Source organism: Miniopterus natalensis, chromosome 1 (assembly GCF_054644295.1).
Source record: "Miniopterus natalensis isolate mMinNat1 chromosome 1, mMinNat1.hap1, whole genome shotgun sequence".
Taxonomy (NCBI): Eukaryota; Metazoa; Chordata; class Mammalia; order Chiroptera; family Miniopteridae; genus Miniopterus; species Miniopterus natalensis.
In genome coordinates, this window is record NC_142081.1 from 171538376 (window position 1) to 171564104 (window position 25729).

At 39.3% G+C, this 25729-nt stretch overlaps 1 protein-coding gene across 1 annotated transcript; it reads left to right on the forward strand.

Moving 5' to 3' along the window:
• The first annotated feature begins 624 nt into the window (after positions 1-624).
• Positions 625-25416, forward strand: NMU (neuromedin U). Its single transcript, XM_087827959.1, has 12 exons — positions 625-792; positions 1321-1556; positions 2377-2471; positions 5003-5061; positions 11343-11390; positions 14741-14800; positions 16313-16342; positions 16432-16482; positions 18070-18144; positions 21279-21332; positions 22409-22448; positions 25166-25416. Exons 1-11 carry the CDS (start codon positions 625-627, stop codon positions 22442-22444), a joined length of 912 nt encoding a protein of 303 aa, XP_087684085.1. The 3' UTR covers positions 22445-22448; positions 25166-25416.
• The last annotated feature ends 313 nt before the right edge of the window (positions 25417-25729 follow it).

Consider the following 25729-nt stretch of genomic DNA (forward strand, 5'->3'; position numbering starts at 1 on the left):
ATGAGTGTGAGTTTGGGCTTCTCTGCCTAATTGTAAACTCCTTTTGGAAAGACCCTACTGTTACTAAATGTATCAATAGGGGCAGGCCTGGTCTATAGTGGGTTGCACAGTGCATGCCTGATATGTTAAAAACCCTGACTTGGGGGGGAAAGCATCTTGAGAGCAGAAGGGCCACTGGCTCTCTCACATGCTGACATCCTTGAACAGACTGTACACATCTCTCCAAGCATCACCAAATGAGAAGCATCATACTTTAGCTTCCCAGGGATGCCAAGAATATGAAATGAACTAGCATGGACAAGTGCCTGACTTAAAGATGCCCCTTAGGAAATGTTAATGTCCTCCCTCCCTCCCTCCCTCCCTCCCTCCCTCCCTCCCTCCCTCCCTCCCTCCCTCCCTCCCTCCCTCCCTTCCTTCCTTCCTTCCTTCCTTCCTTCCTTCCTTCCTTCCTTCCTTCATGTTCCTTTCCAAAGGAAGTCAGATAAGATCGCTCCTCCTAGTTCTATGGAAGGAAATTAAACCTTATGAGGCAGTGTCCTGGAAGAGGCCGATCCTGGACGGTCCCACTGAGGAGGTAAAAATTCGGGCAGCCAGGGCGGAGGTCAGGCCGCCCTAGAAGTCAGAATGCAGGGGGAGCAGCGGAGCGGAGCCCGCAGGGAGAGGCGCTACCTGCGGCCCGGGAATCGCCGCGGGCGCAGGACACCTTCCAGACGCGCTGGGAGCGCGCTGGCCCCGCGGCCCGTCTCCCTGACCTGCACCGACGGGCGCGCGGCCCCTCCTGATCAGCCTCAGGCCCCGCGGGCTTTGGGGAGATGAACGCCCCGTCGGACCAGGACTGTTTCCGCAGGCCCGGCGTTGCATTAGAAGCCGAGGGGAGACCCGAGCAGAGGCCCGGAGCTGGGGGACCCGCGGCCCCGCACAGGCGGCGCGGGGCGGGGGGAGGGGAGGTGCTTCTGCGGAGCGCGAGGAAGACGGGGCGTCCCGGGCGGGCGGAGGAGCGGGGCAGCGGGCCACCCTCAAGTAGGAGCCCGAGCCCGCGGGGCCACCTGCGTTGCCACCCCCTCCGGCACCCGCTCTCGTCCCTCCGAAGGAGGGAATGGAGTTTATTGTTTTAATTCCATTCTCCCCTTTCCCCAAGCCCCTAGGCGGGGGCGGGGACGGCGTGGCGGCTGAGTCAGGGCTGGGGCGGGGGGCGCGGGGGCGGCTGAGGGTGGAGGGGGGCGCGGGTCGCGGGTGACGCGGGAGAGGCGGCGGCGGGCAGCGGGGTGACGCGCCCGGGGACAGCGCCGCCTGTGCCCACGTGTCCGCGAGATTTAAAAGTTGGCGGCGCGCGGGGCGGTCAGTGCGGTGGCTGAGCCCCACGAGCGGCGCTCCGGGGACGCAGAGGCGAGGCCAGGGCACCGCGGGGGCAGCGCAGGTCGCGATCCCGAGCCACCGCCGACGCGAGATGCCGCCCGCAGCGAGCCGCCGCCCCGGGGCGCCCGCGGGACTGGGGGCTGCGGCGCCCCGGCTCCTGCAGCTGCTGCTGCTCGCCTGGTGCGCGGGCGCCTGCCGAGGTAAGCCGCCCGCGCCCCGCGCCCCGCGCCCCGCGCCCCGCGCCCCGCGCCCCGCGCGCTCTGCCCTCCCTCCGGGCCTCTGCGGGTCTCGCCCCGGACCAGGGGCGCGGGCAGCCGGCGGCCCGGGGGCCACTGGCCCGGCCGGAGCGCGTTCCGGGCCCGGCTCTTGGCGCCCGGGAGGCGGGGGACAGCGCGCGGTGATGAAGCGCGCAGGGCCCCGACTCGGATGGGATGGCCCAAGGTGCCGGGAATTAAAACAGTGGAGGTGAAAACGCTTTCCCTTGGATGGCGGCAGAGGAGGGACTGGCGGCCGGCGCCCCGCGGGAGGGAGTTGGGCGCCTCGCCGGCTCCGCGGAGTAAACTTGGAGCGCGCTGCTCCTGCTGGGGCGATGGGGCCCCCACAGCCCGCTCCAGCGGTTGGGGGGGGGGGGCTGTGCCTTACAGGTTTCAGGCACCAGATCTGGAGAAGGAATCGAGACTTTTTTTTTTTTTTTAAGTCGTACAGAGTTGGGGAGGAACGTGCCCGAGCAGGCTTTCGGTCAGCGCTGCGGCTGAAGTCCGGGGAGGGGGAAGTGGCTTGATGACCATGGGGACGCCCTGAGCGTCCGCAGAGGAAGGCAGCGGGGGAGCAAAGGCGGGTCGGGGAGGGGGCCTGCAGCTAGGGAGGCGGGTAGAGAGGGCGCCCTCGGAGTAGGGAGACGCCCACCGCCCTCTCAGGGTGCCTGGAACCCTGAGGGCACCGCCTCCAGAGCGCCGCTGCCCAAGGCCAGGGACTTTGGAACTTCCCCGCCGGTTCCCCGCTTCCCTCCTCCCTCCCCAGAAACAGCGGCTCGGCGTCGGCGCTGAGAGCACTGGGGCCTGGAAACCGCTGCTGCGGGGACCTCGCGGGGCATGTAGCTCAGCGCTCAGTTAGAGGTGGGGGCACTGAAGCTATTTTTATTTCTCTAGTGTATTTTGATTTTACCCTTTCCTTGGTGGGGTGCGGGGGCAGGAGTGAGGGGTGTCCCCCTGCTTGAAAAACAAGGTAATTTGACTTTGAAATCTAAGCATTCGGAAGCTAGGAGACCTAAACCTTCTCCATCACATGACACAACATGACTTATGCAAAGTAATGGTGATATTTTTCAATTTTCAATGTTACTGGTAAAATTTGGGAGGTAATCTTTAGCTGGCTTATTAAGGAAGCAGAATATCATAGTTTTAAGACTGTGTTTTTTTCCTCTGTAAAGCAAATATACTTTCCATGCAGGTTACATGCTGTAGGTTTGCAGTGATTTTTGCATCAGTGAGAGAGAACTGCTTTTTGAGGAGGTGGGGAATTTTCAGGCTGCTGGTGATTGAACAGAAACGATAGAAGGCAGCAGCTGCTTTCTAAAAAAGACAAGTCTTGGGCTTTATTTTCAAAACAGCATACCTGCTGTCTGACAAGTTGACTCATAAATACCCCAATATTTCTCAAACAAAGAGGTGAGACGCATCTGTCACTACACAGAGGTCTCCTAGACTACCCTTTTGTGTTTTCTTTCCCTTCAGACCTGCTCTTGATACTAAAAGCTAATTCTATGTCTCTACAGTTGTGCTGGGATGGGGATAGGGTGAATATGCAGTGTGATGCCTCCTGGTCCTAAGTCTTTAAGGACGGCACTGATGGGGAACCTTGACACATATGAACACAGCTGGGAGATAATCTACCAAGGGTAACCGTTACAGAAGATGCAGCTGGATGTATCTAAAAACAGCAAAAACATGTCATGAAGCCAGAGGAAAATAAAATAGTGTCAGTAAGTGTAGCATCCTTGGCAAAAATGAGTTAGCAGAGCATGCAATAGCAATGAGAAGATAAAGGGCCAGTCGGATTCTGTGGATGGAAACAGTTTACTATTCAGAGAACAATATTAACATTTCCTATAACAGGAAATTGTGGATATCTGCCACAGACTATCACTTGATTTGATCTGTGACAGTAAATGATCAAGTGCCCAAGACTAAATTAAGAAGTGTCCTTTTCTAGTCAGGCCCCTATTCACTGAAGTATTCTTGAAAGTCAGTCACACTGAGTACATTCCATTGTGTGGATGTACTATAATTTGTTGACCCATTCACCAGATGATGGATATTTGGATTTTTTTCTACTTTTGGCTATTATGAATAATGTTGCTATGCACATTCATGTAAAAGTTATTGTATAGACATATAAGTGATTCTTTCCTGAGAGTAATGCCATTGTAATGCTATTAGGTTTATTTAATAATTATATCTTCTTATATTAAGTCAAATGCTGAACTATCTAGTTGAAATAGGAGGGTAGTGATGTACAATGAGAAATATTACCCCAAAATGAACTACAGTCATGTGCTGCATACAGTCAATGATGGAGGTCCCAGAAGATCATAATAGAGCTGAAAAATTCCTATTGCCTAGTGACATCCTAACCATCCAAAATACAATGCATTGCTCGTGTGTTTGTCATGATGCTGGTGTAAACAAACCTACTGTGCTGCCAATTGTATAAAAGTATAGCACATACAATTATGTCCAGTATATGATACTTGATAATGATAATAAACGACTATGTTACTGGTTTATGTACTTACTATGCTATACTTTTGATCACTATTTTAGAGCGTGCTGTTTATACTTACAAAATGTTTGCTGTAAAAACAGTATGCCACATTGTTAGCAGCAGCCTCATGCATCCCGTTTACCGCGTCTCTTGATATTGTTCATTTTCTTGCGCTTGATTTACTCTCACGTCATTTTGTTCATCAGGGCCCCTAAGCATACAAAATTCCCTGCTAATCTTGCCAGTAAGAGGTGTTTAGTGATTGATCTGGAAACAAAATTAAAAGTGATTGACTACAGGGGTGGAAAGTCATGAAGTTATTGCTCACCAGTCAGGCATATCTCACTTCACCATCGCTACAATCTTGAAGAACAAAAACAAAGAGATGGAAGCTGCTAAAGATCCACCTCATTGAAAACAACAAGACTAACAAAATTTGAGAAGGGCCTATGGCAGACATGGAGAAACTTCTAATGGCCTGGATTGAAGACCAGACGCAGAAGTGTAACCCTCTCAGCACCATGATGATCATGGCCAAAGCAAAAAGTTTGTTTGCAGTGTTGAAAGAAAAAGCTGGACCTGGCTACAATGTTCAATTTACTGCTAGCTCTGGGTGATTTAAACAATTCAAGAATAGTTACTCATTCCATAATGTGAAAGTGAGTGGTGAGTCTGCGAGTGCTGATATGAAGGCAGCTGAAGAATTTTTGGAAACTCTAGATAAGCTGATGTTCACATAATAATATCACCTAACAACAGATTTCTCAGAACATATTCCCACTATTAAGTAACTAATAAATGTATGTATAAATATCAATGTATAAATATTTAATTTTTGAAGAAATACTCTAAAATTAACGTGTGGGTATAATTTTATTTTTAGGTGCTCCAGTATTACCCCAAGAACTACAGCCTGAAGAAGAGCTACAATTGTGGAATGAGGTAAAGAATTATCCTTATACAAATTAGTAGAAACTTTACCCTTCTTTGAACTTATCATGGTAAAATGAAATAATATAATTGAGATTTGGAGCAACTATGATTTTAGTAACATTCTGATATTACAGTATTTAGAATTACAATTTTTATTAAAGAAGGAAAGGTGAAAAGAAACAAAAGTAAAATGTAAAGTAAGATGACAGAAGTAAGTCCTCATAATAGAGTACTTACAATAAATGTTAGAGGGCTAAAATACACCACTTAAAAGACAGAGATTCTCAGATTGTATTTTTTTAAAAAAGATGTAGCATATGCTGTCTATAAAAGTTACACTTAAAATGGAAAACAAACAAAAAACAGGCTAAGCATAAAAGGATGGAAAATGATGTACCAAGCAAATATGAATGGCAAGAATATTGCAGTAGCAATCTTATATCTGATAAAATAGAATTTAACTGAACAAACCATTATAACAAAGAAGAATCATATATACTGACAAAAGAACAAGCAAAAATATACAATCATTGTCAATATATATTAATAAAACAGCCTCAGAATTTATTTAACAGTTGATAGAACTTCAGGGAAAAATAGGTAAATGAACAGTTGTAGTTAGAGACTTTAATATACCTCTTTCAAAACTGATAGTTAAAACAGGTAACACATAAGTAGATATATAAAACACTTACTCATACAATTAATACATTTGAGCTATTATATTTTTTAAATCCTGCACTAAATCATATGCACATTCTTTTTGAATATAATTGGAACATTGACAAAAATAGACCATGTGTTAAAACACAAAGAAAATTTCCATAAATTAGAAAGGGTCCATTTTTAATGTTTTAAAATCATAATACAGTAAAATTAGAAATTAATAACAAAAGTATACCTTAAATATTCCGTCTACTTAGAAAATAAATATCATTTTGGTAAATAACCCTGGGTTAACAAGGAAATGATAAGATATTTCAACTGAATGACATAAAAACATTATAAGTCAAAATTTGTAGGCAACAACTTAAACAATAGCTAGAGAGAAATTTTAGCTTCCTATATATTTATCAGGAAGGAAAAAAATTCAAAAACAAGCTAAGTAGTCAACAAAAAAATGTGGGGAAAAGAAACAATAGGGAAAATTAAAAGAAACAAGAATGAAGTAGATAATAAAAATAAGGGCAGAATAAATTTTAAAAAGAGAGAGGGGCGAACAAATTAACAATTTAACAAAACCAAATGCTTGTTCTTTCAAAATGTTATTAGGCACTGGCAGTACTGATTTTAAAGGTAAGAGAGAAGATAAAGATAAACAAGATATGAACTGGAAAAGGCTAGGCCACCAAAAAAACCCAGAGATTTAAAATGTTTTAAAAACTCATTATGGGTAATTGCACTGGCAAGTTGCCCAATTCTGTAAATAGCACACAAAAACCATGGACTTGTATACTTTAAATGGATTAATTGTATGGTATATGTATTATATCTCAATAAAACTGTCACCCAAAAACATTATGTACAGCTATATGGTAATAATTTTGAAAAGTCACAAGCAATGAATAAATTCATAGAAAACTAACTGATGCCAAAAAGGTGCACTAGTAACACAATAAGCACTAAAGAAACAATTTATTTTTTCCTTTGTTTTTCCCCAAAGCCTCCATTATTATGATACATAGTAAATGTATCTAAAACTTCTCCATAAAGTATAAGTTTGCTCTAGAATTTTGTTATATAACCTTTATCCAGTTAAGGAAATTCTCTCTTTAATTATCTTGTTAAAAGTTTTGTTAATCTTAAATCAAATTTTAACTTAATCAAATACTTTATCTGCATTGGTATCAAGATAAGCAATATACCTTTTCTCCTTTATAATTATGATGAATTACATTAAGAAATTTCATTTAGTTTTTTTCAGAAACTTCATAAATGTAACCTAAAATTGATATGGAAAAGTATAGGTGAACAAATAGTTAAGGAGGTTTTAAATATAAAGAGCTAAGAATGATAACTTGCCCTGCCAGATATCAAAGAAGTACTATAAAATTGTAGTTATAAACAAGGTAAAGGCACAAAAACAGACAAATGAACCAATGGAACAACGACTGGAGCTTGGAGAGTTTAGCAGACACTGTCGGTGCCCTGTCATATCCCTTTGGCATTCACCATTCCAGGACACTCCAAATTTGCTGATTCTAATTGCATGCCACTGTGAATCTGCCTGCTTGGCCTATGCTCAGGGCAGACCAAAAATGCCTGGGAGTAAATGCCCCCACTGAGAGCATTCCTCAATTGATGACCCAAGGGAGTTAGCTCCCTTGGGATAACCCTGAGTTCTACATTGGCTCCCAGCGTTCCCCGGACATCTTGGCCCCAGTTACCCAGAGTGGTCCTGGGCTTGATAACATTCCCTTACTGGATTTCTTCTCTTCCTCGTTTTACTTCTCTGCTCTTCTGTTAGTGCTTCTTGGGCCATCTCCCCCCATATCTGCTTATACCCACATCCTTATCTCAAGGCATGTTTCTGGGGGAAACCAACCTAAGACAGAAATTCACGTACATACAAACTTAACACGATAAAAGTAATACTACAAGTCAGTGTGGAAAGGACAGATTGTTTGGCCAATGAGGGTTGAGAAACTGTCTTGCTCTATGGAGGAAAGTAAAACTTAACACTCTATACAGAGGTGGGCTCCAGGTGGATTAAAGATTGAAATATAAATGGTAAAATTATAAAATTGATAGAAAATATATTCTACTAGGAAAACATCTTTGTGAGCTAGGGGCAGGGAAAGACTTCTTAAATAAAACTTCAAATGTAAATCATAGGGCCAAAAACATGATGAATTACATTAAAAGTAAAGATTCCTTTCAACAAAAGACTCCATAGAAAAAGGTAAGAGCCTTTGAAAGGAGATGTTAACAATATCTAAAACTGATAAGGGATTAATTTCTAGAATAACCTAAGAAATGCTATCAAATCAATTAGATAAAGATGGGAATCCAAAGTAAAAATAGTAAAAGGATAGAATAATTTAAGACGAAACCTAAAAGGCCAACAAGCATCTAAAGCGATGCTCAAATTCATTAGTAATAATGAAATGAAAATTAAGAAAACAGTGAAGTGTCACTTTCCACCCATTAGTTGGGCAAAAAAATTGAAATTTAGATAATGGCAGGTGAGAGCAAGGAGGTGGGGTGTATGAACCGAAGGATGTGGTGAGAGTGTCAGCTCTGGAGCCATCTTGATTTCCCCATGGTCTAGCATTGCCTCCCATGGTCTAGCATTGCCTCCTGTGGTCAAGCATTGCCTCCCGTGGTCTAGCATTGCCTCCCGTGGTCTAGCATTGCCTCCCGTGGTCTAGCATTGCCTCCCGTGGTCAAGCATTGCCTCCCGTGGTCTAGCATTGCCTCCCGTGGTCAAGCATTGCCTCCTGTGGTCTAGCATTGCCTCCCGTGGTCAAGCATTGCCTCCTGTGGTCTAGCATTGCCTCCCGTGGTCAAGCATTGCCTCCCGTGGTCAAGCATTGCCTCCCGTGGTCTAGCATTGCCTCCCGTGGTCAAGCATTGCCTCCCGTGGTCTAGCATTGCCTCCCGTGGTCTAGCATTGCCTCCCGTGGTCAAGCATTGCCTCCCGTGGTCTAGCATTGCCTCCCGTGGTCTAGCATTGCCTCCCGTGGTCAAGCATTGCCTCTCCTGGGTATATAGCCCAAAGATATTCTCCTACAGATGCACAAGTGCAGGACAGATGCAAGGAGGCAAAGGAAGGATTGGAGGGAACCTGGCTCTCCATCATGGGGAATGTGTGGGCAGCATGTTGCAGGGATTCTGCAGGGGTTAGGAGCAGCATACTAGACGTACCCACTAACGCGGAGAGATCTCAGAGTATAGTGTTAATTGGAAAATACCATATATGTGTACCAAACAACAATGAAATTGTGTAAGAACCTAAGCAAATGGGGATCCACATCAACTACATTAGAAGAGTTGCCTGTGCGAGGATGGACTAGGAGTAGGAAGTGGAAATATAAAAAGAATAAATAAATAGAATCCAATGATAATAGTGAGCTATGGACTGAGGAGACCACCCTTTGTACCTAGTCACTCCCAACAACATATATAAGGGAAGAGACAAGACAGATGGTGAGGGCCAAGTACTAAATAGTCTTTAATAGCATAGGCATTCATAAAGTCTATTATGAGGATCTTTGCTTTGGTATATCAAAATACACACTGGAAAAATATAAACAAGATGAAGGATAATTTAGACAACAGGTAATGTATAATAAAGAAACATTGATTTTAGCTTGAAGTCATCTGTACTTCTGTGGAAAATTTTTGAAAAAATATTTTAGATAGTGCTGGGTAAACCTCTGAGATGTAAAAGCCTTATAATTTAAACAAGTTAAGATGCTAAGAATACTAGAAACACAGATTTTCAGCTCTTATACAGAGAACTAATGGACAGGAAAGATGAACAAGCAACGTCTATCTGTGAAAAACAGAAATGCCAGTTATATCTTAATACATTTTCAAACAAATTCATCTGTGGACTCTACAGAGTTCTTGAAATCAATTAGTGGCACTTAAAACCATTAGGGCCAGAAGCTGAGTGACGTGGACAAATGCTAACCCAAATGGAAAGTGGGTGAGCAATGTGACTGTGCCTGTTCAAAGAAAGAACAAAGGATGGAAAGCTTTGCGGTTATCTTCTAATTTGATTAACTGGTATTTTTTTCTTATTCTGATGTTTTTATTCAAACAGTGCTGCTGCACTGATGAGTTAATCTTGTGGTCCAAGGCGCTCTGTTCTCAGACGAGGCCATCTCTCGGAGATGGGCAGCCTGGCCTGTGGGTGGACAGCTTTCCCCCGAGGTGGAATGTCCCGGTGCTTCCTCCTCCTGAAATCACAGTAAATATCCTTGGGGGGCCATACGCTACACCTGGGTCACAATTCAGAGCTTTAAGGGCATCTTCTTTGGCTTTCCCCTCCCAATTGACTTCTCTTATATTTTCCCCACAAATTCAGTCACATTTAGTTAAGTAATATTCATTGAACACTTACCCTGGGCAAGTCGTTTATGTCATAGCCCCTGCCCTCTAGAAGCTGATCGCAGTGTGTGTGCCCGTGTACGTGTATGTGTGTCTCTGTATTTGTGACTCTGGGTTTGTACAGCAGGGCAGAGGGAGCAGGTGGGTCGGTCCAAAGGACAAGTGGAACAAAACAATTCCCCTGAACCTGGGAAAGAGATGACAAGTTCTGTGAGGATAAAAAGGAGAGAGACATAAGCTTATGCTTTTCGACAATATTGGGCACCTTTGCTTTTCTCTCGTTTAGAGAATCATGTTTTAGGAGATGTTCAACTTGGAAGCAGTAAGGAACTTGAGAAATTATGACTGAAGAGTGTGATAGTCCCCCCTCAGTTTGGTGGGAGAATGGAAATTAAATTAACTGATCAAAAAAGAATTCTGAGACTAGAAAGGGGCCCCTGAGATGTTACACCATAAACAGGATTCGACCTAAATGATCCCAGACGGACAAGAGTCAGTACCATTTTTTTTTTGCCGGTCCCATTTTTAAAAGCCCACCAAAGAAATAAATGCCAAAACAACTTCAGACATCCAGCTCAGTGTTTCACTTCTCAACACAGTTTTAAAAAGGATTAATATAAGTCTTTCATATTACAGTTTAAAATCTGTCAAGCTTTCTCTTTAGGATAAAAGTTGAGAACAGCTGGTTGCCAACTGTAATTCAATAAACCCTTGTAAAATAGAACTCTTTTCTAATGCTGGCTCCTTGGTAGCAAACTAGTAGGTTGCCCTTGTTGTGTAAGAGTTTTTACCATGTGCTATTTATCGTGCTATTTATAATTTGGCACTTAGACTAATACCATTTAATTTAGATGGTGTGGTTAGATTTACACGTAATAAAGAACCACATGATAACAAGGTGCTCCTTAATTCCGAGGCCATTGTTTAGTCACCATTCACATTTCTCAGGCTGCAGAATATGGGAAGTGTCTTTATACTGTCTGATGATCCCTATGAACTGTTCTTGGGAACATATGCCCCCTGTTGCTGGTGGCAAATTTGGGAGAAATCCCAATTCCAGGACTTCCTTAGAGAGCTTAGGAGGCTCCTCTCTCCCAAATCCAAGAGTCCTACTCTGTCCCGGAACTTCAATTACTATTACATCGGTAACTTGACTTTGTGAAGTCTGCTTTCCATTTTCTGCTACTTTCTGTCTACCTCCAAGATGTAACTGGCATTTTTGTTTTTTACAGATAGAGGCTGCTTGTTCTTCTTTCCTGTCCACCAGTTCTCAGCCTCAGGTAATCCCAGTGGGAGGAGTTGTGTAATGATGTTGGCATTTGTGTAGTGCTGAATACTCCGTTTTCCCCTTTGGATCTGTCATTACTTTACAGACTTCTTAAAAGATGTTGACTTATTAGAAATTATTACATCATCTACAGGTAATATTCACAGCTAAGAGCTTATGCTGTGAAGTGCTAGGACTTTTACCTCTAATTAAAATAGATTTGAGATAATATACAAATATCTTGGAAATTAAAATGCTAATTAATATAACGTGTCTGTTGCTGTATTGGGAGGATAATACCTGTCCCTCAGTTGAGTCTGAAACCCATGGAGGGAGAAACTTATAGAATCAGACTTAATGGAGATCAGAGCATCCTTGTAACCGAAAAGTCAATTTATGAATTTGGCCTTAGAGCTGACGCCGTGTGTTTGCTAAAACTATCCCCAGAATTAAACTGGGTTAGACAGTGACTTGGGGCCTCCCGCCAGAACGAGGTTTTCTGCCACAGGGCAGAGACCTGACAAGAACAGCTGGCTCCCTAAGAGGAAAGGGCCGAATGGAGCATGCCCAATTTCCTCCTGGCAATGGGCTGTCAGATAACTCCCTCCCCTCCCCAAGGGAAAGAGTTAAGAGGGGCGGGGAGAGAGCAGTGTCAGTGTCGCTCCTGTACTTAGAAACATGAGGAGTGGGATATAAGTGTGTCCTCCTTACACCATCTTTACTGGGCACTACTGCTCCTGCCTGCAGCTGCACCTGAAAGGCAGGCACCGCAGAGTTAGCCGTAGGTGTCTTGACCTTTTAAATAGTATCACTGGTCTTCTGGGTGGAGAAGAGGGCGCAGAGAGCCTGCTTTGACCCTTTCGGAGCAATCAGCTGTGTGCCTTGGGCGTGCCCCCCACATAGTCTGGCCAAGGTTCCTTGCCCTTCACAGTCCTTTCAGAATGTCATCCTGGCCGGTATGGATGATGCTGTATTTCTCCTGCCTCAAGCCTCTCCTTGGCCTGCAGAGGATGACCTGCAGAAGGTTAGAGGCATGAGGTGGGAAAGCAAGACGGGGATGGTAAGAGGTGACCTGTTTATGAATAATAATTCGAAGTACTTTAGGAGCGTTGACAGGCATATAACATGATGGATACAGCACACAAGCTTTTGTGTTGTATTTAAAATTCAGGGACACCCTCAGAAATCACTTTTATTTCTGCAGTTCTAAATGGACAAAGTTTAAAGCACTCGTCTAAATACAGTCAAGATAAACTAAGCTTTTATTGGATTTGGATAGTGCATACATTTTGAGGTGAGGCTGGTAAATTTATTATGGAATCTTTTACATCACCTGATACAGTTTTTAAAAATCACTAATTTTCACATTAACTATTATTTTATTTTATGCAATTATCTGAATTGTGCTTCAAAACATTTTTACCAAATAGAAAATAAAGGACCTTTAAGGTCCACAAATAAGACAATAAAATATTAAAAATTTAGTATAAAATAAATCCTTAAAGGATAGTTGTAGCTCCTTAAATAATGGCTTTGTGTAAAGAGTTGCTGGAGAAAATGTAATTTGTTTTGAAACATTTTCTGTCCAACTTCAAACTTGTTGTCAAGCCTCACCCAGCTTAGACTATATTTTCTAAGGAGACACTCGTGTGTCTGAATTTATTCTTCAAATTAAGAGATACATCTTTGACAAATGACATCACTGGATATTTGTTTTATATTTTGCAGCATTTCTAGATGGGCCATAAGAAGAAGTTTCAGGGATTTCTTTCCAGGTTTTTATTGGGTGACCTGTTTCCCCAGCCCCTGAAGGGAAAAAGTAAGGGAGGATGTCTCAGTGTTCACACTCTTTTTTCTCTCATCCAACTGCCACCCATAGGGGTAGCAGTCAATGCCAGCGCAACACAGGAATATCTAAAGGTCAGAAGACCTGGTTCCCAGGCCACACTCTACCAACTACGGGCCATGTGTGGTTTTGGGCGAGTGACAGTCTTTAGAACCTTCCTTCTTTCATACATGAGGATAACCGTCCTGTCCTGTGTACCCCACAGCTGTGTTTTAAGGATGGAATGTGAATTATGTATGTGAAAGTGTTTTGTAATTTATTGAAGCACCATGTAAATATGGGGCATTTAGTATTATTAATAAATATCCCCACAAGATGCATGGCAGGCAAACAAGCAGAAGAGAACACTGCAGACCTCTGGGCTAGGAAGGGTGCCCTGGGGAGCCATTTCATGACTCCAACTGTACCCTTAACTAAAACCAACCATATTAAGCATTCGCTGTTGAGGACATTGGTGGCCCCAAACAATCCTTTTGACACGTCTTCTAAGTTATGAGTAAATACAGCTGGAAATCAAGCTTTACGGGTCCCACGTTTTTTAATGCTACCATTGTTAACTAATTGCTAGGTACCTGGCGCTGTACTAAGAGCTTTGCCTACATTTAATCCTTCCAAGAATTCTCTGCAGTGATGTTGTCATCCTTGAATTATGGCTGAAGAAACTGAAGCTTAGAGAGGTTAGGTAGCCAGCCCAAAGCAACACAGCTAAGGAAGAGTAGAAATGGAATTTGCACCGCTGTAGAGCTGCAGGCTGCTCAACTCCATAGTCCATGTTTTGAACCACTAATTATATCACCCCCATGGTTCCAGGTCCTCATTATTTCCAATGTGTATTTATTAAGTAATCAATTGTTTATGGTACTACTGTGTTAAATTCTGTGCAAAGTAGGTTTCGCCCCTGCTTGTCCATTTGTGCTTCTCACCACACCCAGCTGGCTGCTAACCACAAGGAGCCCTGCCCTACTTCTGTACTCAGATGCTTTGAAAAACCTGATCCTGGGTGTGCAGTCAGCAGCCTGGAAGGGTGGTAACTCAGATTAGGTGCCCCATTGACCGCTCCTTCCCCTCCAACTCCCATTGTTTTTGAGCAATTGAAGGATTTTCAAATTAGCCAATAATGAGTAACATTCAGCGAGGCTCACAGCTTTGGCAAGTAGACTCAGACTCGGCTACAGACTGGGGGAAATTATCCCTCACTTGGCACTGCCCTCATTACTGTCTGTCACAGAACTCCATGAAATCTTAGCAAGTGCTGAGAGCTCTGCATGTGGACCACAGTGGAAGCCTTAATCAGTGCATATGTACAGTACGTAGATGGCTTTTTTCCTGTTTGGAAGGAGCTAAGTTTTTGTCATGAGAAAAATCAAGGGATTCCACAGAGCTTCCATGGCCCACGAGGAGGATTCTGTTCTGGGTACTTGGAATACCCTTACGTTCCCAATATTCTACAGTTATATCTTCTGTGCAAATGTGGTTAAAACAGAAGCATAGCCTGTGTATCTTCTCATTTTCATTAGGCATCCAATGCATTGGAGGAGCTTTGCTTCAGAATTTTGGGGACTCTACCAAAGCCCCAGGTAAGGCTGAAATAGTGTTTTATTTGTAGGCAAAAAATTGCTCAGTGATATCTTGGAATTCCTACTAGAAGAAAATATACTCAATTTAGGAAGCAAGCCGAGAGGAGCTTGAAGAGGATAAGCTGATTTTGGATTAAAAACAAATACCTCAGTTTCTCTGACGTCTGAGAATTTAAGGTTATATCAGTGGAGTTTACTGTCACGGATTGGAAAGTTATATGTCCCCCTCAAGTATGTGTTCTACCTCTGATGAGAGAAATGTGTGGTCATTTGGTTTCTTTTCTCTCCCTGACTCATACTACAGTCAGAGACCAGATGCATCTTTCTTTGTTAGAGAGGACATGAAGAATGCAAGAAAAGCAAACTAGATCGTCAATGTCAGTGGAAAAATTATATTCTTCCTGTGATGTCTTGGTTTCTTATTAAAATTACTTGACTCTTCTGGGACAAATTTTTCACCTGAAGTGAGGATAGGTGAGAAATTGAAAAACAGCATTATGTACCATAGCTTATTTTATATTCTGTATCTTATAGATGTACTTATTTTAAAACTACCTTGTTAAGGACAAGAGCCTCAAGTTTAGAAATATATTTTTCATTAGCAATTCTAATTTGACCATGATCATCGGTACATTCTGACTGCCATACCTTTCACATACAATAACTCAAAGAAACCTTGATTTTTTGAAGGCATAAATGTTTCTGAAACTAAGTGTTTATGACTGTATTTGTTTCAGTGATTTTGTTTTTGTTGTTTTTTTAAATATATCTTTATTGATTTCAGAGAGAGGAAAGGAGAGGGAGAGAGAGAGATAGAAACATCAATGATGAGAGAGTCATTGATTGGCCGCCTAGCCCGCAACCCGGGCATGTGCCCTGACCGGGAATCGAACCCCGATCGCCTGGATCCCAGGTGGACATTCAACCGCTGAGCCCCGCCCGGCCGGGCTGTTTCAGTGTTCTAATGGTCATTTTCCAAAACTTTTTCTTTTAATTAAAATAAATGACTATGGTGTTTATCCATGCATTTCCTTTTATATTAAAAGCAAATGAGAACAAAAAAGAATGATATGAATCATTCTTAGAAACAGATTTTTGGAGGGAAAGAAGAATATAGAAAACTTTAACTCATAATCTTATTATTTAGTGATAACAACTACCAATATTTTCATGTGATTTCTTCTTGTCTATTTCTCTGAATGTCCTATAGGTAATCGTATCATTCCCATTCTTGAAGGATGTTTCCAATATTTTACTCTAATGAATAATGCTGTGGTAAAGATCTTGTATACACTTTATTTATGAACAGTCTTTAATTTCTCATTTATTTTTAGAGGAATATATGCTTAACCAATTTCAGTCTTATATTTTATATATAACATGTCATATGTTTTAAAAACTTTTGTGACTTTATATTATAAATTTTATACTACATAATATATTATACTTAACATACATTATAATTTTATGTTATGCATAATATAGTGATAGTTGTATATCTTTTTTCAACAGGAAACAGATGAAAAAGTTAATACCAAAAGGGTAAGGTAATTTCCATAAATATATACATTAAAAATAATAAAGAAATCTACTAATCATCTATAGTAAAGCTCACTACATTTTTTTAACAGTTCTTATTTCATTATTCGAAGACACGGAAGTTGGGCAATTCAAATGTTGTGGTAAGTTGTAGAATTACTTATTAGTAATCACTGGTGCTTTTTTCTAAACCTGTTTTTGCAGTTCATTTAATAGAACTAGATCAAAATTAATGTGTTGTTGTTTTTTACTTTAAAAGTTTATACATGCATGAACAAATAGCAATCAATATTTATTATACATTTAGTTTCTTTTTTATCTCAATAACTATATGCATATTAAAATCATTCATTCAAAAATTATTTACTGAGTATCTGCTATGTGCTAATCACAATTCTAGGTACTAGAAATATAGCAGTAAATAAAATAAAAATTAAATAAGAAATCCCTGCTGACGCAGGACTTACATTCTAGAGGCAAAAACAAAACAAAAACACACACAAGTAAAACATATTGTTTTAGATGGTGATTAGTACAAGGGAAAAATAGTTTTATCCAAAGGTATTTTAAGAATTATTTTAAAACATGATTGTTAAAATATAATTAAAGATAACTAGAAATATCCACTTCTATTCCTAAGATCTCCTTATTTGTTATTAGCCATTTAGTGTGAGAATTTACTAAGGTTAGCCTGATACCAATAACTTGAACTCAGTTCACTTCTAAATTATGTGGTTAGTAGTGGTTTTCTTTTTCGTGCATGGATTTAAAAAATGCTAACGAACCTACTTTGGTGTTTCAGTTAGAATACTTAATAATATTTGACTATAATATTCTTTCTAAGCTTGTGACTCACTACCATGGACCAATTTAGGGAATGAGGAGCGCAGTGTATTTCAAACATGTATGTACCTGTGGAAAGGGAACTGTACTCTTACTCAGTTTGAAATGTTTATCACGTTGAGTATTCTTACATATGAGGAGTTGAAAGTTAGGTTATACTGCCTTTAAAAACCAAATACAAGTTGAATTGGTTAATAAATAATTGTTCTATGGGCCTTAAGGTAGTCCATTTGAAAAGTGATTTTAATATTTGTGAGAAGGTTCGATTCAAGCCATGCCTTTAGAGTGAGACCGAAGCAGGTAGCCACATGTCCCAGGCGTGCTTTCATTTCCTCCTGCTTGGCATCTTTACCCTTTGAGAAAATGTATCTTAGTCATATTTTTCGCTGTCAACAACACATCATTTTTGTGTCCCATCGTCTTGTTCCATATGTTGAACTTTAAATAAACTACATAATTTGTAAAGGAGATTCCTAGATGTGTGTACAGCATAATCATCTAGAGAAACATTATCAGAGTGAAAAACTGCTTGTCCCCGAGTTGTCTCCGCCTGGCCCAGCGGGTGTTGAGTCTGGAGGCAGCGCTGCTCCTGCCTGTGAGGTGCGGGCCCTGCTCTCCCTCCGGCGGCTGAGCGGGATGAAGCCCCCAGGGAGGTGCTTCCCCGTGTAACGCGGACATCCCGCGGGGCTGCCAGATTGGGTTCCATCTGCTGGCCGAGCGCCGCAGTTCTTTGAAATGCTCATAAAGGCCTGTCCGAGATAACATCTTTCTTGTTCTTTTTTGTTTGGAGCAAGTGCAGTGGGTAAAAACAAACAAATAGGAGCCCGCCTTTATGCGCAGTGCTGAGACGCCTTTGTGCTCACTGTGTGTGTGTTCGTGTCTCTCAGTCGTCTGTCGTGCATCCGTTGCTGCAGCTCGTTCCTCAACTGCATGAGCGAAGAATGAAGAGGTTCAAAGTGGACGTATGTAGCAGACGGCACCGTCACCCGGGGGCCAGGGGCACCTGCTGGCATGGCACCGTCACCGGCCTGGGGCACCTGCTGGCCCCAATGCTCTCACACCGGGCAGCCAGGACGTCCCCTCCCTTCCCCACAGCGTGGCCCTGCCTCAGGCTCTGGGCAGGGGGGAGCTGGGGTTAGGGCCCTCCCAGTGGGGAAACCTGCCCTTGGCTTAAGGGACAGAGCCAGGCCCTGGGCGGGTGCTTGGTGGCTGCAAGTGTGATCCCTGGGCAGGGCACATACAAGAATCTACCAGTGAGTGAGTGCACGGATCAGTGAAACAGCAAATCCCCCTCCCTCTCCCTCCCTTCCTCCCTCTCTCTCTCCCTCTCCCCCCCCTTCTCTCTCTCCCCTTTCATCTCTCTTAAATCAATAAAAAAGAAAGAAAGAAAAGACAGGACACAGCTAGTGTGCCTGGTCATGAGGTAAAAAACAATTTACTGCCCCTCTGTGTACTGGCCAGCAAGTGGCTGGGATGGCAATCTTTCTATCCAAGTATTGAAGTGTTAGTAAATGTAATTTCTATCCAAGTATTAAAGTGTTAGTAAAAGTAACACTTTAGGCTCAAGAGATAAATATATCAGAAACTAATTGTAGGTGTTTTGTTTTACCCACAATTAACAAAAATATGGCCCCAAAGCAGTATCTGTGTACAAGATAAATATAGCTTTGCTAACAGCTTCTTAAAGTAGAAATTGTGGAGTTTGTATTGTTATTTGAAAAGAATGTTAACTCTTTCAATTATGAAAGTTTCTAGGTATTGTTTTTAAGTAATGCCTTAGATAGTTATAATGCATTATAATTTTCAGTCTTATCTGATCTCATTTTATTCTTTTGGCAACCCTGTTGGTACTTATATAAGTAATGTTATCCTCAGTTTACTAAAGAGAAAACAACTTGGAACAGTTAAAGGTGTTTCCCAAGATCATTCTAGCAAGCGAGGTTAGAATTTACAATTAGAAGTTCTGACTTCTAGTCTTGGCAAATATTTTTTTCACTGCGGCATTTCCTTTATAGTCTATTCTTGAATACTTCTAATTTTATTGTTATATTTTCCCTTGATTTAAATGCCATCTTAATTTTATTCTTAAATGTACTACCAAAAGTCTTCAAATACCTTAAAAAATGCATACAGTTTAGGCAAATAAATTTCTCAAAATGTGTTGTTTTTTCCCCCAGATTTTTTAAATGTATTTTTATTTATTTACTTTTTAAATCTTTATTGGTGAAAGTATTACAGATTGCCCCCTTTTTACTCCCATTCATCCCCTCCAGAGACATAGAAGCATAGAACAGACAGGGATTTCAGAGGGAAGGAGGGGGTGGGGGAGTGGGTGGGGAGAGATTAATCAAAATTTATTTTTATGATCATTACTTCCTCCATAAATTCTTCATGCTTCTATCAAGGAAAATAGTATCTGCTGCCCCCTTGAATGAGAAATGTAAGAGGAACTGTAGTAGCCCCTTAAAATTACAGAACTTCCAGTATGTAGACAAGCAAATCAGTTGTTATCAAGCTTCCTAGAAGTAATACATACTTTTTTGAATTAACTTCTACTCTCTGAAGTTTGCTTGACTTATGAATAGTGTAAGATTTCAATTTAAAGATTCAGTTTCTTAAAATACATCAACAAATTATTAGCTTAGTATATCATTTTCACTATATTTCCAGACAACTACCTAAAAATGTAAACTGTGACTTGGTGGTATATTCTGCTGGACAAATATCACTCTTACATTGCAGCAAAACAAATTTCATAGGAGCCTATGAAAGAAAAGAATGTGAGACATAAATAGAAAAGCTTACAGTAGTGTTAGCTTTGCTGGGCCTAAGTCACCTAATTTTAAAACATATTTTTGATAGCAAAGTATTTTGGGTTCTTAAAGAAAATGAGTTTTCAGATCCTAGCACATTCCAACACTTTGCTTAAATTTTGTTTGCTAGACACCCTCACTTCCACACCCATGTCTCTCATCCCCACCTCCCAAATTATATGCTGCTGCTCTCTCCAGTGATAAGACTGAAACAACCTGTATATCTGGATCTGAAAGTTTTAAATTTTAGCACATTTTAAGCACATGATAATATATATAATCATAATTGTATAGTTTCAGAGTGTACATTTTAAAATAGAAACAATTTCAATCTTTTAAGTAATTTGAGTGGAATTATAGTCAAGATGAGAATTAGGTATAAAATATTGAAAGTATAAGATTTATTTGTTGTAAAGCCGGGATTTCAGAATTTTAATAGACGTCAGAGCTATTTCTTAGAATTTAAAAATACTATTTTACTTCTATTATGGAATAACTGAAAAAGGTCTTGTTGATATATTTCATAATGATTGCCATCCTGATACTTTTATAGTAAGTAGTTGATGAAAATAAAAAGCTGTAAGAACCAATTTTATGGAAACCATAAAATGTTAAATATTTTTCCATTAAGTTTAAAATGAAATGTTTTAAGAAATGAAACACTTCAAAATATACCCATTATGAATAATTGGTTTGTTCCTATTTGATATTTTTTACATTACCATTTCTATAAATATAATTATATTGGGAAAATCTCTTCTGAAGTCTCATTAAATAAATATAGTTTACCTAAGTTGTCCCTCAATTTCTATTTAAATTCTTATAGAAATATTGTGTATTTTAGCTCTGACACAATTCTATTTTATATTTTTCCCTGTTGTTGAGTTAGCACATACAATATGGATTTTAAAGAAATTATTTTTTTATAACAAAATGTTGAAAGGAGATTTTAAATATAGTTAATTATGAAGTGTCTATTATTTCCCTTTCTACTTATTGACAAATATACGTTGTGACAAAGTTCCTGAAAGTAGAATCTTTATATTAATAAGGAAATTATTTTAAAATATAACATTCTGGTGATACTGCCAGTTGTTGAAAAACTCTTCAGGTATAAATACAAAGATGAGCTATTTTTATGAATTATATCCTCAAGTCCTTGATTCCCTTTTTGTTTAATTATGACAGTTAGAAATAACTTTGAGCTTCACTATACTCTCTAGAAGAATTTGCACTTATTTCTACTATTATTTCATTTGTAACGTCCTCATTTTCTCTTCCAGGAAGAATTCCAAGGTCCTTTTGGAAGCCATAGTCGAAGATACTTTTTATTCAGGGTATGCAAATACTCTATTTTTTAAAAATCAGTTAATATCAAAATTGAAAATTACTTTTACTGTGCATTTATTTACATTAACTCATAAGTTTTCATTGAGTTTTGAAGTTTATAGATATTTGACATCAAGTATCATAGTCTGAGATTCACTTCTGTCACCAACTTACTGCTTTAATATTATGGCATCTGTGATCTCTTCTCTAATTCCTCTACTCATGTTTGTAAATACCCCAGGTGACATTCACCTGTTTCGCAGTTTAGTTCCATAAAATTTCATGTGCAGAAAATGAGTGTCTTAAAGATGTATTACTCCTTAAGTTCTAAGGACTCATTTACTAATGTTTTATTCAGTAGATTGGAAGAGTTATGACTATTTTCATAAGTTTTTAAAAGTAAAAAAATCAACTACAATAGAGGCTATAAGTAGACAAAACGTTGTCATTCTATTTAGTATTTTGTATGTCCATGTTGTGTATGAAATGTGAGTTTCTTTCTGAGCAGCTATACTTTCTAAAATGTTTATATCCCTAATGTAGTAACAGAAATTTTTCATTCGTTCATTCAGCAGCTAATTATTGAATTTCTACTAGGTGCTGGACAATCTATCAAAGACTGAGAATATAAAGCCAGATAGGATTCTATTCTTATGCTCTAGGAGTTTACAGCCTAATATAGGAACTGGATAAATAAGTAAATACAAAATACTATATTAAATGCACCTTCAATCAAGGGGCTATGGTTTCTAAAGGAAAGGCATGTAACCCAGGCTGAGCAGTGAATGAGGTCCAGAGAGGCTGTACGGGCTGAGTCTGACGAATCAGCAGGAATTAGCCAATGAAATATTTAGCTAAGGAATTTCAACTTTATTGTAGAGCTAAGGAAAACCATATGACAGGGTCAGATTTGCATTTTGGAAACTAATTCTAACAACAAATTGGAGAATGAATTGAAGGAAGAAGCAAGACTACATAGAGGGCAAAATAGTATCATGCATCAAGATATTATTAGGCTGCTTTCTGTGAAAATCAACCTCCCTCCTTAGTTACACTGATTTATTACTAATTTGTTGTTTTCCAGCCACGCAACGGAAAAAGATCAGAGGGTTACATTTGAAATGGTATGTGTTTCACAGTTCAACCCAGTTTGAAATTTTCTGTTATTTTCTGATATTCACGAATTATACTATGCTCAATATATTTCTATTATTTGATTGCATGTATACATTTATATTCTCTATAAATACTATAATTATAGGAGCTGTGAGGACTAGATGATGGAAAATGTCAGTATTTTAGGGCCAGTTTTGCTTTATCCATGTCATGCATTCCTCAGGTTATGCGGCAGTAGTCGTCATCACTGATTTTCTAGACATTGACCTCACCATCATTTCTTGTACAAGTACATGTAAGGGATTGTGTTCTTATTGTAGTAATCGGTGTCCAATGTAATGGGTCCGAACTTACAGAATAAATGTACTTCTGTCTTCCAAATGATTCATATTCAAAGATTCTTTATAAAAGCTGTGGTTTACCATTTCTAGAGAATAACAAAATGTGAAAGACATGAGAGCATGACTTCTACTTTGGGACTCCCAGTTCCTCCTTCAGTGCTGGAGATACAGTAGACACTTAGTGGCTATTGAATGGTCCTACCTGTTTAATAAATATGTTAATCCTAATATCTTATTATGTTATGAATTTTGAAATTAAACCCAAATGCATATTGATAAGTTTATACCACAGAAATAAAAATACATTCTACTACTTTATGTAATCCTAAATGCAGATTGTATGCTGAACATATTTTTGCAAATATTTCATTCATATCATTTATCTCAACCCTTAGGTTTAGAGTGCTAAAATTATTAGTATTTTCTCAAAAAACCCCCCAAAATCAAAATGCACTATTTCTAACCAAATAAGATATCAACAAAAATTATACAATATCTAGAAAATAGAATGAAAACGCTGAATATTAAAACTTATGGGACTGCCAAATGTTCAGTGGAAAATTCAAGGCTTTAAACACTCTCAAGCAAGAAAAAAATGACTGAATCAAGGACTTAACTCAGTAAGTTAAAAAAGAACAAGATGAACCTTAGGAAAGCAAAAGGAATAAGAGTATAAAATGACAGATAAAATTAGTAAATTATAACATAGTAAAGTGGAAGATTTGGTCAATAAAGCAAATTATCTGGTTATTTGCAAAAATAAACTAGTCTAATTAGCCTAGCCTAATTAAGAAAAAGGGAGAAACTATAAGTATACAAAAATACAAGTGATAAGAGGGAAATTAAAACAGATAATGAAGAAATGGTTATTATAAAAAAGTACTTTGCAAATCTCTTGTGCCTGTGCCTCTCTACTTAGAAACCTACATAAAATAGAGAATTGTCTAGTAAAGTAGGTGCTCCCAAAATTCACCTGAGAAGAAAGGAAAAACCTAAACAGATTAATGGCCATGGGAAAAAATTGAAAACATTATCCAGAAACTCTCCCCTCAAAAAGCCCCAGGCCAACAGATTTTGAATTTTTCTAGCTCAGGGAAGGAAGAAAAATCTCAAAATATTTGTTATGAAGCCAGCCATATTTTTTTTATGAAGCTAATACCCAAATCTTACAAAAATAGTATAAAAAAGGAAACCGCAGGTCAAAGCTATTTATAAACTTTAATGCAAAATTTAAAAGATATATTAGTAAGCCGGACTTAGCAATATATTTAAAGAATTTCATGACCCCATAAGTGAAGTTTGTTCCAGCAACTCAGGATGGTTCAATATTAGGGAGCCTATTAAAATATTTTCACCATTAGAAGAAAAATTATCTCAATAGATGCTTTTGTTAAAATTCCACATCAGTTTCTGATGTTTTAAAAGAAGGAAGAGATGAATTTTCTCTTCACATTGTTTAGTACAGGTTTGATAGTAAAACACTAAGGAGCATTTCCATTAATGTCAGGAACAAAGCAAGGATGCTCTGTCACCTTTCATTTAATGTGGTTCCTGTGCATTAGCCAATTCCGTTGGACACGAAAGAAATAAAACATACAAATGTGAGAAAAGTAAAGAAAAACTTTAATGTGATCATGGGGCATAGTTAGGAACTTAGATTTTCAAACTATTTCTGGCATTAACTGGTGTTTCAACAAAGGCCTATTATGTTCATATCAGAAATATGAGCTGACATATTCTTAATTTTTTCTTTTTTCAAGGAAATAAGAACAAAGAGTTAATGAAAAAGAAACTATTTTTCATAATATTACAAACATAGAGGCACTTACATAATGTGAACAAAAAAAGTTAAATACTAAATGGAAAAAAAGTTTGTGATTGTACCATCAAAGTATTAGAGTGCTCACAGATGAGAAATAGAATTTGATCTATTATTTGAACAATTTAGTAAAAAATTCTCTCTTAAGCTGAGAAAATAGCTTTATTTGACTAATGACTGACATTTATTTATGAAACAGTTACTCAGATAATAGGAAGATTTAGTCACAAATACTTAAGGAAATAAGGACATGAGGAATAATCATGCAGCTTTTGAAATATTTTATTCACAAATTTTGTTGATATCAATGAGCTTTAGGGAACCACTTTTATATATTTAAATACTGGAAATTTTTGGAAAATTCAGACATACAGAGTAAATGTCCCAGCAAAGAGATTAAATGATAGCCAAAAATATATAAACTGGAGAAAAGCTAGGAAATACCTCAGATGTCTGTTTTATCATACATGAGAAAATATTTGTAGAAACATCTATACACAAACATTATATACATATTCACATACTCATTTATACTTGAATCTAATTTCAATTTTTCTTTTTACAGAATACCAACTATTTTCCACAGAAGCAATGCCATGGAATACAAAATATACTGATATTTTGTGTGTGTGTTTTTCTCAAAAACAATTCTTGCTAAGTTTAATATGTTTGAGAATTCCTGTGTTGTAAATATTCTTAGTAAAAGTTGGTCAAGATTATAAATGTTTAATTTGTTGAAAATTTAAAAAGCATCTTAAAATATCTTTTCTTAGTGTTGTAGTGATAACTAGTGTACAATAAAGCTGTAAATCATGATGTTCCTTTGTTATTTTTATTCAAAGCACTTAGTAGAGAGTTGAATTTTAATGAGCTACTTTAGTTTATCTTATCTGGATTTTGTCAGTGGCAAAATCACCAGCTCTTATAAATGCCAGAATGCCCAGTAGCTAACAATTTTAGAGCGTGGACACCAAATAAACTCGCTGGAGGAGTACCAGCTAAACCTGTTGGGGATTTGGCCACGATTCATCCAATAGTCCAATAAACAAGTTCTGATTTATATTCTGTAAAATTGATGTTTGATTGCTACAGATATATTAAGGGACTAGCTTTTTCTGCCAACTAGTAG